This window comes from Manacus vitellinus, unplaced genomic scaffold (assembly GCF_001715985.3).
Source record: "Manacus vitellinus isolate BGI_N305 unplaced genomic scaffold, ASM171598v3 scaffold_52_pilon, whole genome shotgun sequence".
Taxonomy (NCBI): Eukaryota; Metazoa; Chordata; class Aves; order Passeriformes; family Pipridae; genus Manacus; species Manacus vitellinus.
In genome coordinates this window covers 720,490-733,478 of record NW_021940628.1, presented here as the reverse complement: position 1 = coordinate 733,478, position 12,989 = coordinate 720,490, and the positions used below count along the sequence as shown (strand labels likewise).

Here is a 12,989-nt window from a genome sequence, read left to right as displayed (position 1 = left end):
AGCTGTGGCTGCCCCTGGATCCCTTGGAAGTGTCCCAGGCCAGGTTGGGCAGGGCTTGGAGCAACCTAGCCTGTGGAAATTGTCCCTCCACTGGAACAAGACAGGCTTTAAGGTTCCTTCCAACCCAAACCATTCCATGATTCTATTTAAAAAAAAACAAATCCCAGCTGAACTCCCATGTGGGCAGGAAGGCAGAGTGGAGCTCAAACCCAGGGGGCACAGACACCTGCCCTGGTCTGCAGGGACTGAAACAACCTCCTGATGGCATCTCACCTGTAAACTAAAGTTCACAGGGATCTCCCACCAACTGCTGCTCCCACCCCACTGGTATCCAGCCATGTCTCTCCTCCAGCACTGCAGGAATGTTCTGTCCAAACATTTGCACCAGGCCAAAGGGGCAGGACAGTACCAAACACAGCCAGGCACCAAGGGCTGGCTATCCAAGCCCCCTGTGCCAGCCCCTGCTGGATTCTGTTTGGGTCTAACAGAGAAGCTCTCACAGTCCAGGCTGTCCCAAAGGGTTATGAGGTGCTGCCCAGCCCACACTCACTGTCATTTCCAGATCATAAGACAAAACCAAAACCTGTCAACAGCCAGAGGGCTCTGGGCTGATGCTCCTCCCTGGCTCTGCCTCCTTCCCTGAGCACAGGCAGGTCCCTGCAGTCTGGGCACAATGGGCACTGTGGTGCTTTGGCTCTGGCTCCCATGGAGCAAATCCATCCCCACCCCAGCTGCTCCCAGAGGTGCCAAGTCCATCCCACCTCCACAGCAAAGCAACACCTGCAGCAGGTGCCCACAGGTACAGCAGGTTCTCCCTCCCCACTCAGAGAGGAGACGCTGTCAGGGCTCCAAAACTGGTGTGATGGTTCAGCCCAGAACGTTTCCCTGTGTGTTGGCTGTTCTGTCCATGAAATCAGGGCAGCAGCAGAGCTCCCTGCCTGCTTCCACACTAACCTGGTGATGGGAGGCAGCTTCCCACTCCCCTTGGCAGCTCACACCACCTCTGCCACAAACACAGGGGCTGCTCAAGGAAACCACGTCCACTGCTAAACCCAGGGAGAGCCCATCCCCAGCCAGCTTCAATCCTGGGATAACAGCATGTGTAGCCATCTATCCTCAGAAACCTTCCCAAAAAAGGGAAAACTGGACTCCAGCTCAGAACAATACCCCAGGCTTTGGCAGCCCCTCAGCCACACACCCAAGGAGGCTTCACCTCCAACTCCTCTGCACGAGTTGGATACAAATGGAGCCCGGTGTGATCCCGTGCTCAGACTGTCTTCTGGGGACAGGGATCAGACCAAGGCACGTGTTCTGCTCAAGAGCAGCTACCCCCCATAAGTGGATTTAATCCCCCCCTTCTCCTGTAACTCTGCCCAAGGCTGTTGGAGCGGCCAAAACTGCCAAATCCCAACCGCCAGGGCGGGGAGCAAAGCCAGGCCCGAACACGGAGCGCTGCAGGGAGAGCCACAGATCCAAAGGAAAGTGCCAAGCCCTGTTCCTGGCTCGGCAGCCAGCACGTTGTGTTACACATGGACAGATGGCAACGTGACTCATTCCTTCGGGAAGCAACTGCCCCGGCTAATGCCGCCGCTTCCCGAACGCGGACACGGGATAAGCCGGCTGCCAGGCTCAATCACCCCCCTCCCACCTCCAGGGACAGTGTCCTGGGCTGGGACAGCAGCCCGAGGTCCTGCTGCACATGTCACCCTGTTACCTGAGCAGCTGGACCTCGAATAGTTGCCTCTTCCTGCTGGGAAGGTGAAGCAACCCCGAAGTCAGTGTGGGGATAACAAGGAGACAGTCCCAGGGAAAAAGTGATCCCCCTCTCAAAATCCCAGTGTGCCAGAACAGAAGGCACCACCTTCCAAAGGGTCTAGAGCAGATGTCCTCATGTGCCCAACCTAGAGAGGGGACCAAAGTGAACATCTTCACTTCAGCCCAATTTTCCTCAACCCAGTGTTGTTTCAAAACCTTCTCCTCCTCAGCCTTGAAATGCCAGCACAGAACTGCTCCACTCCATCAGTGCTGCAAAGTGTCCTGAGGAGCCTGACATGGAAAATGCAGCCTGACATCTTTTTCCACCCCCTCCAGGGGCAGGGACACCTTCCACTAGCCCAGGTTGCTCCCGTCCAGCGCAGCCTTGGACACTTCCAGGGATGGGACAGCCACAGCTTCTCTGGGCAACCTGTGCCAGGGCCTCCCCACCCTCACAGGGAAGGATTTTTCCCTAATATCCCACCTAATCCTGCCCTCTGGCAGTGGGAAGTCACTCCAGGCCCTTGTCCAAATTCCCTCTCCAGCTCTTTTGGAGCCCCTTTAGGCACTGGAAGGAGCCCTAAAGTCTCCCTGGAGCTTTTTTTCCTCCAGGCTGAACAACTCCAGCAGCCCTTCATCCTTCCTGGCCCATCCCCTTCCAAATCCACAGGCTGTGGGATGCTGTAACCCACAGCCCACCCAGCTATGAGACAGCCCAGAGAAGGCAGAGCAGCATCTACATACACACACTGGGCATTACTCTGGGATACAATCCCTGGAGAGCAAAGACATTCCATCAGGAAGTCTTTTATTCTCTTTGCCTGCACTTCCATTAGACCTGGGGCTGTGTCTTATTGATCCCCAGGGGAGGAGTAAGGAAAAGCCACCGGCTCAGACTGATTCCCTCGGGAACAGGAGGGGCAGGAGCAGCTCGAGGAATGGCAACTTGTCCTGTCACTGCTGCCCCCAGGGGTGCAGCAATGTCACAAACCAGGTCCTGAACCAGCCGATAAGAATCACCTTATCTGTTATCACCTGATCTGTTCACACTGGGGGAAACAACAACAACAAAAGGCTCAAGAGTTTGTACCAAAGCACAGTGACAATGGGTGACAACACTTCCCACTTGCTGAGAGCCTCTTCCCTTGATTAACAACCAACACTGAGCCTCAGCGCTCCCAGCAAAGGTAAGGATTTTATTGCCACACCACAGGTGGGGAAATAGCAGAGTGGAATCCCAAGGAGGGCCTGGAGAAGCAGCCAGGGCAGGGCTCCCACAAACCCTGGTTGGCTGGGACCTGCCTGAGCTGGAGCACAGCCCTGGGGCAGGGAAGGCCAGGCAGCAGTGCCAGTTCAACCCGAGAAGGTCCTGCAAAGCTTGGCTCACCCACAGCAGGAGATCCCCCAGCAGAGCATGGTCTGTGCTACCAGCATCATTCCACAAAGGGTTGAGACTTCCAATCACAGAATATCCTGAGTTGGACCCACAAGGATCATCCATCCAACTCCTGGCCCTGCACAGACACCCCAACAATCCCACCCTGTCCCTGAGAGTGTTGTCCAAACACTCCTGGAGCTCTTGCAGCCTTGGGGCTGTGCCCACTGCCCTGTAACCAAATCCTGGCCTTAAGACACACACACACACACACTTTTCCCTGACTGCACACATCAGGAGTTACAGCAGCCCATTGTCTTCCCAGCAGGATCTGCTCAAGGCATGGACACAGCACAAGTGATGGATGATGCATCACTTTGCTTATTAAGCTCCTCAAGCAGCCTCGAGCCCCAACATTTACAAACCAAACGTTCTCCTCTTGTCAGCATCAGAAAGCCATCAGGGTTACAGAGAAAAGCTGCATCCCAGCCTGCCTCCCACCCAGGAAAGGGGATAAAAATCAGGCAGGGATCTGGTTATGGCCTGACAACTTCATCCTACCTCCTGTTCACCTCATGGAGCTCAGCACCAAGGAAGACAGAATAAAAGTGGTTCTGTGTCAGAGCAGGAAAGGCCTTTTGTTCTACAGATCAAAATCAAACCCAAAATATCCACAGAACCCCAAGCTGGGCAGACTCACATCACTGAAAAAGCAGGAGACACGTGGCCTTGGACACTTATTTCCATGTCAGAGCAACCAGCTTGGGGCAAGAAGGGCACAAAGAGAGCCAGGGCTTTCCTCTCCAGTGGGTTTTCCAGTCGGATATCCACAGGCATGCTGCTGCTTCCCAGCATCTTTCCAGGCACCTTTTAAAACCTGATGCAATCAATTGCAAAGAACAAACCTCTTCTTGCTTAAACACCACATTTAATTGCCTGAATAAAGCAGCCCAATTCCCATAAACATTTATAATGACTCTCCCATAGGGAGCCTTGTCCCACAGGGCAAAACTTGTGCAGGATGGTGAAAAGCTGAGAACATCCATGAATATTTAGAGCAAAGAGGGAGGCAGAGCAGGTTGGGAGGATTCCCAGTGGTATTCCATGTAGGGACAACTGGGATCACACCAGGGACTGGATCTGGACTTGCTGGCTTTGGAGCACAAGCAAAATAACACAACACAAGTCCTTTCAAGTCTTTAGGAAGGAAGAAAATTCTCCTGGTCTTCAACCAGGGAGTCTTTATTCTTCCCCATCACTCCAAGTGAAATGTGTTTCATTACTTTGGTTGCCTTAAATCATCACCCAGGCAATAAGTATTAGCACTGGTGCCACGAGACTCTTTAGAAAAGGAAGGAACTTCACTTTTAATGTTCCAAAATCCTCACTGCTGTAGAGTTAATAAAGCCTTGGCAGCGTCCCCTGTCACACCATGTACCTGTAATGCCAAGGACTGAAAACCCATGGAGCTTCAGTGGAATTTGTGGCTCCACATATTCATAAAATATCTAGAAGGAGGAGTGAATAATAAAGTGACCAAGTTTACTGATGATATTGAGCTATTCAGGGTAATAAAAATAGTAACCAACTGTGGAGGACTTTGTGAGAAAAAGCACTTGAGCCTTCCAGTGAATTTGGTCTACCTGGTTGAGATAAATTTAAAGGTGCATATGGGAAAATCCCTGTCCTAACTCCAAGGTGGCAGGCTCCAAACTGGCCATTAACCATTGGAAACATGACCTGTAACTCGAGGAAAATGGAAACCCTCAAGAAAAGCAACCATCACCCTGAACAGAACCCACCACTCTGCTGTTACACAAACCCAAACCTGGAAAAGAACTGGAAAAGGGTCAGAGAAAACAGGGATGAGCAAGGGACAGAAGGGTTTCCATCTGCAGAGCCACTGTGCTCTCCAGCCTGGAAGAGATGACTGCAAAAGCAGAGCAGACAGGGAGGACACTAAAATAACTGCTCACCACCTCTACCAGCACAAGAATCAGGGGGAATCACAGGAGGCAGACTCAAAATAAAATAAAGGGACACATTTCCTCACACAACACATAATTAAGCCAAAGAACTCGAGATCCTGAGGATGCTCAAAGAGCATACTGGACAAGAAATCATGAACTAATAAAGATATAACCTCTGGGCCACAGGAATTCCTGAGCCACGAGTAGTTAAAGGCAAGGAAAACTTCAGAGATGGATAAATATGTCCTTTTACTGTCCTTACAGGTGTTTGCAGCCACGTGAGATGCAACATCAGACTGCACAGACTTAGGTCTGACCCACTGAGGCTAAAACACCACCTCCACCCCAAATAAAGCAGAAGAAATACTTCATGTCACAAGAAAAACACACCACAATATTCTGCATTATGAGAGGACAAGAGGAGATCTATTTGCCTGCTTCTGTCAACCATGAAGAGCTGAATTCACAAGCCCAAGCAAAAGAGCCAACGCTCCCTATAGTGTGTCCCCTCATTTTACAGCTACTCCAAAGGGAGCACAAAGCCACATTCACTGGAACATGGTTTTGTATTTCAACTTTTTTTCTTCCTCTCCTTTAAATCCATCAAGAACACGGCACTGGAATTGGGCTGAGCCCCCAAATCAGGACTTCAGGACTTCTTCAATTTTGCAAAGATGACGATGGGAAATTCTCTGAAGTCATTTTACAAGGAGATGCCACCACAAAAAAAAAAAGCTGAGAGAGCAGAGCCTTCCCCCTGTGCACAGATACACACGGGGAAGGAAACTCTGAGAGCTGGGTTTTCCCTTCCCCCCCCCCAAAGATTAGAAACAAAAGACATCAGTTTTAGGTAGATTTTATCTAAGTCTTCTAAACTGGGATTACATTACAATAGCTCTGCAGTTAACCACACACAAAAGCAGCTCAAGCACTGTGCTTTTAAGGAAACAAGAGTTCTAATGATACAGAACCAGAAATTTCCAAGTCTTCACTGAAGGAGGCTCACAAAACCCAAATGGTTCATTATTAACTGTTCAAATGCACTGTTACATGACTTATATGTCAATTAAAAAGCCTCACACTGGGCACCAGTCACTGGCAGGAGCTACAAACAAGTCTCTATCCCGGCCATGAGTGTGGATAATGACAGCCCTTGTTAACAGGGACTTCCCCGGGTAACTGCTGTGGTAAATAAGGGTGGCACTGCTCCTGCTGCCAAACCTCCAGCGGTTTGCACCACCGAGGAATTAGTTATTAACTCAACAAAGCCATAAAATAGGACAATTACTACCAGGTACAAACAAGAGCAAGCAGGAAAATGAGAGGACTAATCGTGGTGAGAGCTCTCACACAGCACAGCACAAAAAGCTTCGTGAACTTGAGAAGGGAAAGAAAAAAAAAAGCAGCTTCTTTCAGGCAAAAAAAGCTGCTGCAGAACTACATTTTCAGTAAGAACAAGGGAGGAATATTGTGCATGGAGCTGCTCTTGATGGACTGCCCACCTTGGGATCCTAATCGGCTTTCAGCCACATCTTGTGACCCACTGCACTCCTGCACCAGGGAGAAAATCCAGGGAACTGAACCAGGCCGTGCCCTGGGGCTTTCACTGAACACAACAGCTGCCTAAGAGGTTTCCTTGGAAGATAAGCACTTTTTCTGGACAAGGAGCTGTTAATAAAATAACCTGAAACACAATACCTGTGTCAGTAGCTCTTAACTTCAATGTCAGCAAGTTACCCAGAAACTGGGTGGGGGGAAAGCAGCCAGAGCTACTGACACCTCACACACTCCCTTCTGCATTCCAAGCCCTCCATGGTATTTCTAGGGAATTTGCCAGCCACACATGTGCAATTTATCACAGAATCCCAGAATGTTTTGGGATGGAAGGGACCTTAGAGCTCATCTCATTCCACCCCCTGCCATGGGCAGGGACACCTTCCACCAGCCCAGGTTGTTCCAAGCCCCCTCCAACCTGGCCTTGGACACTTCCAGGGATGGGGCAGCCACAACTTCTCTGGAAAATCCATTCCAGGGCCTCACCCCCCTCACAGGGAGGAATTTCTTCTGGATATCTAATCTAAATCTCCCCTGGGAGCTGAAATCACCCAGCCAAGGTAACCTGGAGGGGAGGGGCCACGAAGCTTTAACCACACCAAGTGGGCAAAAAGCGGTTTGGGAACATTCACAAGAACAGGGTGTGGAATAAACTCGCCCTGCTCAAAGCCATACCTGTGAGAGCTGCAAAACCTCCTCACTGCATGTGGCCTGCACTCTGTCTGGCCCAATCCCAACCCCAGTCCTTGAACCCTAGAACAGCTTGGGTTGGAAGGGACCTTATACCCCATGGACAGGGGTAAAAAAAGGGAAAACCAACTTTAAACAGCCCATCTCGACAGCCCCTTAAACCAACTTCACCAAGAAGGCTTTAAGCATTATATTATTTCATAATATTGATAGATGTTACAGTAAAGATTTCTAACAAGATACTAACAGAGAGAGACAGGGCCATGAGGCAAGTGCAACAGGTTTGCTCTTCCACTACTCAGCTTCCACTTCAGTTGCAGTGAAATGGCTCCCAGCTGCTCTTGGTTTTAGGGATGAGGAAACACAGTTCCCTGTCTGACAGCAGAAAACATGGATTAGAGCACCAGCCAGATCTAAGCCTTCCCCTCCAGTTCTCTCCTGCCTTTAGACAAAGCTACAACCACTAAAAACCCACGAGTGTTGTCAGGGGCTTTGGAGTGCTGGCTTAAAAATATCATAAGCACAAAGCATTCCTTATGTCCAACATAGGAAGGTTTGTTTCCTCTATTCCTGAGCAAATATACGAGCATGGACACAGACCTACAGGATTTAAACAGCCTGGAAATAAACTGAGAGAAACCATGTGCATTGCTGAGCAGCACAGCGAGGGAATCCTGTCCTGGTGCATCAATCAATTAACTTCACTATGGCCAGGATTTGGAGCAGAAAAGAGCAAACAGCCTTGGGATCACGGGATGAAAGGAACTGTGGGAGTGTAAGCAGCGTTCCCTCGCTGCCACGGGAAACAGTTGGCTTTGCCTGGATATGGAATATCCAGGAATTGAACCCTGTAGTCAGAAATGCTGCCCTGTAGGATATGGGAAAGCCAAGGCAACGCAGCATTCCCAGGATGACTGAGAGCAGGAGAAAGTGCTGGTCCACCCTATAGGGAATATTCTCCCTCCTCCCCTCTGAGGTTATAAATTAGGAAGAAGAAAAGAGCTTTGTAAAATCCATCAGAAAGCATTCCTGTATTCCAGGGACTGTGAAACAGGCTGTTTCACGGGCTCATACAACACCCCTCAGTTATGCCTTAAATCACATGTTCCAAGGGGGCAGTGACACTTGACACTGTTAATACTCCCTTAACCAGCAGTGTCAGCTGAGCCACAAAGCAGCACAATTCCAGAAATAACAGCTCCAATCTGGCCAATCCCACCTTTCTGCTTCTGGCCAGTGAACCTCAGCATGGAAAACCTCACCAAAAGCCCACCCAAAAGCCCACCCCATCCTGCCCAGCTCAGCCTGACTCAACACCCAAAAGTCCCAATGCAGAGAGTTCCTCCTCAACTGCAAACCTGACCATCCGACTGCTTTTCACGGGATATCCTTCCTAAAATCCCTGGAACCTGCAAGGAGCCAAGTATCCCAGGCCTGGGCACGGAGAAAGAACCAAACCAAACTTCCCTTTAGAGTTTTCCATTGATTGTTTTTCCACAAAACACCAGGCAGATCACTATTGGAGATCTTTTAGACCCAGGTTAGGGCAGCATTCCTAGAAATCCAAGTGCATGACTAAAGGCCAGGGATTTTTGTGGTTGTTCAAAAAGAAGATAAAATAGTTCTTACAGGGAAGACATCAGTGACATGCTCTGCCATAAAAGCAGCTGTTCTGGGTTTCAAGAAGTCCTAAACTGCTCCGGGTAGGATTGCACTGGGAGTTGGCTTCATCATTTTGGGTCAGGAGACCATCCAACCCTTTTAAAAAACTGGATCAGTAGAGCAAAGCAAGACACTGAAAAGGAATGGACACGAACCTCCAAGGACAGTATGGGCACAGGCAACAGGAAAGGACAAGCAAGAGGATTATTCCAGTGTTTTCAACACTGAACTACCTACCCCCCCTTCACTGGACAATGGGAGTAACACAAATACTAAGTAGAGCATTTTTCATATCATTTCTTGGACCTGCTTTAGGGAATTCTGAAGAAATGAGGAGTATAAAAGAATACTCAAGAACTCCCAGACTTTCACAAGAGCTCATTCATCTTGGGCAGCAATCAGGAATCAAACTGCAAATCAGCCAAAGGTTTGGGCAAGTTAAAGCTAAATGAGACAATTTCAGCCTGGGAGAAGTTCAAAACAAGCCAAACCTTGAGACATTTAAGCTTCAAGGAACACGACTGCAGAGCATTAACATCTCACACTGTGGCAGAGACAAAGAGCTGGGAGCAATGGGATTTCCCCAGCACAAAAAGCAGCACAAAAAGCAGGCAGGGAGCTGCTGCCAGAGCAGCATTTGAACTTTTCAGTGCTTCAACTCTGGTTCCTCGTGGATTTTTTTTAATTCAGGTGATTACCTGAGACGCTCCAAGGCAGACAGAGCATGGCTTGGGCTTCTTTGGCACCTACAACCCCGGGGTGAGCATCACCCCAGGCAAAACCAAAACCCTGCCTGAGCAAAAATAACTGGTTCTCAATGAAACCACGAAAAGAGCAGTCACAGAAACCTCAGCCACTTTCCAGGCTGCGTCAGAGAGCGATGGAGGAGGTCAAACTGTCCTGCAAGAACAACCGAGTCACTTCCTCCGTGCCGGATGTCCCAGGGGCCCCGAGCGTGACACAGCCAGGGAGTAAATGGCAAAAAGCAAACACTAACCCCTGTTTTTACACAGCTCCCTCCTCATCTGTGAATTCCAGAGACCTATGACTAAGTTCCTTTTCAAAGAGCAAGCGCTTTCCTAATCAACTGCTGCTGCATCCACTCGGATGTGGTCGGGGAAGGCGGCGCTATCGCCGCTGCTTCCGACCCTCCACAGCACAGCCTGGAGTGAAGCAAGAAGGGGAGGAGACTTCAAAATGCAACTGGGAAGATGGTTTACAAGCTTTAAGAAAATTGCCAAGCCTCGTTTCTAGCGTCTTCCTGATTTTCAGGCTTTAGGCAGCAAACATGGCAGCTTTCCCCAGGGAGAAACCATTGGTCTGACTGCTTTTCCCACAGCCTTTCCCATTCTTCCCTTCTTTCTTCAGCTTACAGGTACTCAGGATTAACTCATCCATCTGCCTCTCACCTGTCCTCCAGCAGCATTTTCCCTCTCCCCTGTATTCTCTTACAGTACTAAGGTTTGACTCTCTCACACTGCAAACTGTTGCTCCCTAAAGTCAGATCTGGAGGATGTCACAGAACCATGGAATGATCTGGGTTGGAAGGGACTCTAAAGCCCATCTCATTCCATCCCCTGCTATGGGAGGGACACCTTCCACCAGCCCAGGCTGCTCCAAGCCCTGTCCAACCTGGCCTTGGACAGTTCCAGGGATGGGGTAGCCACAGGTTCTCTGGGCAACCTGTGCCAGGACCTCCCCACCCTCCCAGGGAAGAATTCCTTCCCAACTTCCCACCTAACCCTGCCCTCCAGCAGCAGGAAGCAAACCACCTTTGTGCTTAAGTGATATTATTTATAAAATGCTCCATGTAAAATATACATCAAAAATCCAAAACTGCATCAACTGTCACTGTGAGCAGCTGCAGCTCCTGACTCTGTTCTTCAACTGCTGGATGAAAAATTCCCTGTTGTTGCAACTAAAGAGATCATCAGGAAACTTGGCAAACTCCCAGCCAGCTGTGCTAATGCTAATTTGTAATTATCATTTTGATCAAACACAAGCCAGATCTGCATTGTGGGGAGGGGCAGCCCCAGGTGACTTTACCACAGCTGAACCCAAGCACAATTCAAAGCCCACTGGCCACTGAATTTGGGGCAGGATTTCCAATTAACAAGTTGTTAAGGAGTACACGATGAGAGGAGGCTTTGAGCCAACCCCAGCAGCACCCAGAGGAGCTGCAGGCAGGTGGTGAGCTCAGCACAGGTGCCACACTGATGGTGACAGCAGGTGACAGCCCACCCTGGCCCCAAACACAGCCACAAGGAACAGAACAACCCGATCCATGTCCACTGGAGACAGGACAAGCAGTCAGAGATTTCAGTTACAGTGAAGGAGATTTAGGCTGGGCATTAGACAAAGCCTCCTTACAGGAAGGATAATTAAGCATAGGAATAGACTGCCTGGGGAGGGACAGGAACTGCTGTTCCTGGAGGTTCTACAAGTGGTGGGAAACATCTGTCACACTGACCCCACTGTGGGCATGGGGTGGATTAGAGCCATCTCTGATTGCTACAACTCCCCAAACCTCCCACTGATCTCCAAGTACAAACTGCTCTGCCCCAGGAGCTGACAATGGCACAGAAATACATTTTGGTTAAAGCACAGCACTCAGGGGAGGCTGAGGCTCAGGGCAGCCCAGGCAGGGCCTGGGCAAGGCTCCTCATCCTGCTCTGCCAGGAGCTGGCACCTGATTCACAGACTGGTTTGGGCTGGAAGGGATGTTAAAGAACATCCAGTTCCAACTCCCTGCCATGGGCAGGGACACTTTCCACTAGCCCAGGTTGCTCCAAGCCCTGTCCAATCTGGCCTTGGACACTTCCAGGGACCCAGGGACAGCCACAGCTTCTCTGGGCAACCTGTGCCAGGGCCTCCCCACCCTCACAGGGAAGAATGTATCCCTAATATCCAATCTAAACCTACTCTTTCAGTTTGAAGCCATTCCCTCTTCTCCTGTCACTTATAAATAGTCCCTCACCATCTTTCTTGTGGGCTCCCTTCAGGCACTGGAAGGCTGCATTTAGGTCACTCCAAAGCTTCTCTTCTCCAGGCTGAACAACCCCAGCTCTCTCAGCCTTTCCCCACAGGAGAGGCTCCATCCCTCTAATCAACTTGATGGCCTCCTCTGGACATTTTCCCCCCAAACAGGGACTACCATGTGGGTGTGGGTTCCAAGTGTGGGCAGGCAGGTAGCCAAAAGGCAGCTGATGCCCACCAAGCCTGTTCACAAGCCTGGTTCACACCCTGGAATTCAGTCCAGCCCATGGCAGCCCCTCCTGCCCCTCAGGACTCGTCCGAGCCCCACGAACACATTACCTTTTTAACATTTTCCTCCTCCTCTTGGCGTTTCTCGTAGTGTGAGAAGTCATCAAAGATGGAGGTGGTGTGCTTGTAGGTGGCAATGATTTTCAACACCTGCTTAGCCTTTTCCAGAGGCACCTCCTGAGTGTCCCTGGAGTTGGTCACTGGTTTATTCTCGTTGTTCTCTAGGCGGATGTGCCTCAGCTGGCTGTTGGGAACGTCCTTCACAAAAATCCACCTGACATCAAAGCGTCCCTTCCACTTGTCCTGGGACCACACCCCTGCACAGGTGTTATAGTCCACAGCAGATTTCATCTCTGCCACGCCGCAGAAGTGGCCGCTACCGTTGACGCTGAACAGTAAGTACACGGGGCCCTTGCCGTTCATGGAGCGATAGGCCGCGTCCAGTCTCTTGTTGCCGTGCTCCGTGCTGCACCAGATGTTGTACTTGATGGAGCGGTGGATGTCGTCCTCGGAGTAGCTCTTAATGATGAACACCCGCCCGTGCTTCGGGTTCCAGTCAAAATCCTTGGGGTTGTAGTTGTTGATGGACCTCAGCTTCTCCAGGACCGGGTGCGGCTCCGAAGGGGAGCCGGAGCTGCTCTGGGCCGTCCCCACCCCGTTACCGTCCACGCCGTTCTGGCCGAAGCCGCCGCCGCGGTTGCGGGGGGCGACCCAGCGGG

At 50.5% G+C, this 12,989-nt stretch overlaps 1 protein-coding gene across 1 annotated transcript in view; it reads right to left on the bottom strand.

Moving 5' to 3' along the window:
- Positions 1-12,273: 12,273 nt before the first annotated feature.
- The window catches only part of YTHDF2 (YTH N6-methyladenosine RNA binding protein 2), a 5,757-nt gene continuing 5,041 nt past the window's right edge, over positions 12,274-12,989 (bottom strand). The window contains exon 4 of the mRNA XM_029963015.1: positions 12,274-12,984. Within this exon, the coding sequence (XP_029818875.1) occupies positions 12,289-12,984 (696 nt within the window). The 3' untranslated portion in view covers positions 12,274-12,288. The remainder of the gene's footprint in view (positions 12,985-12,989) is intronic.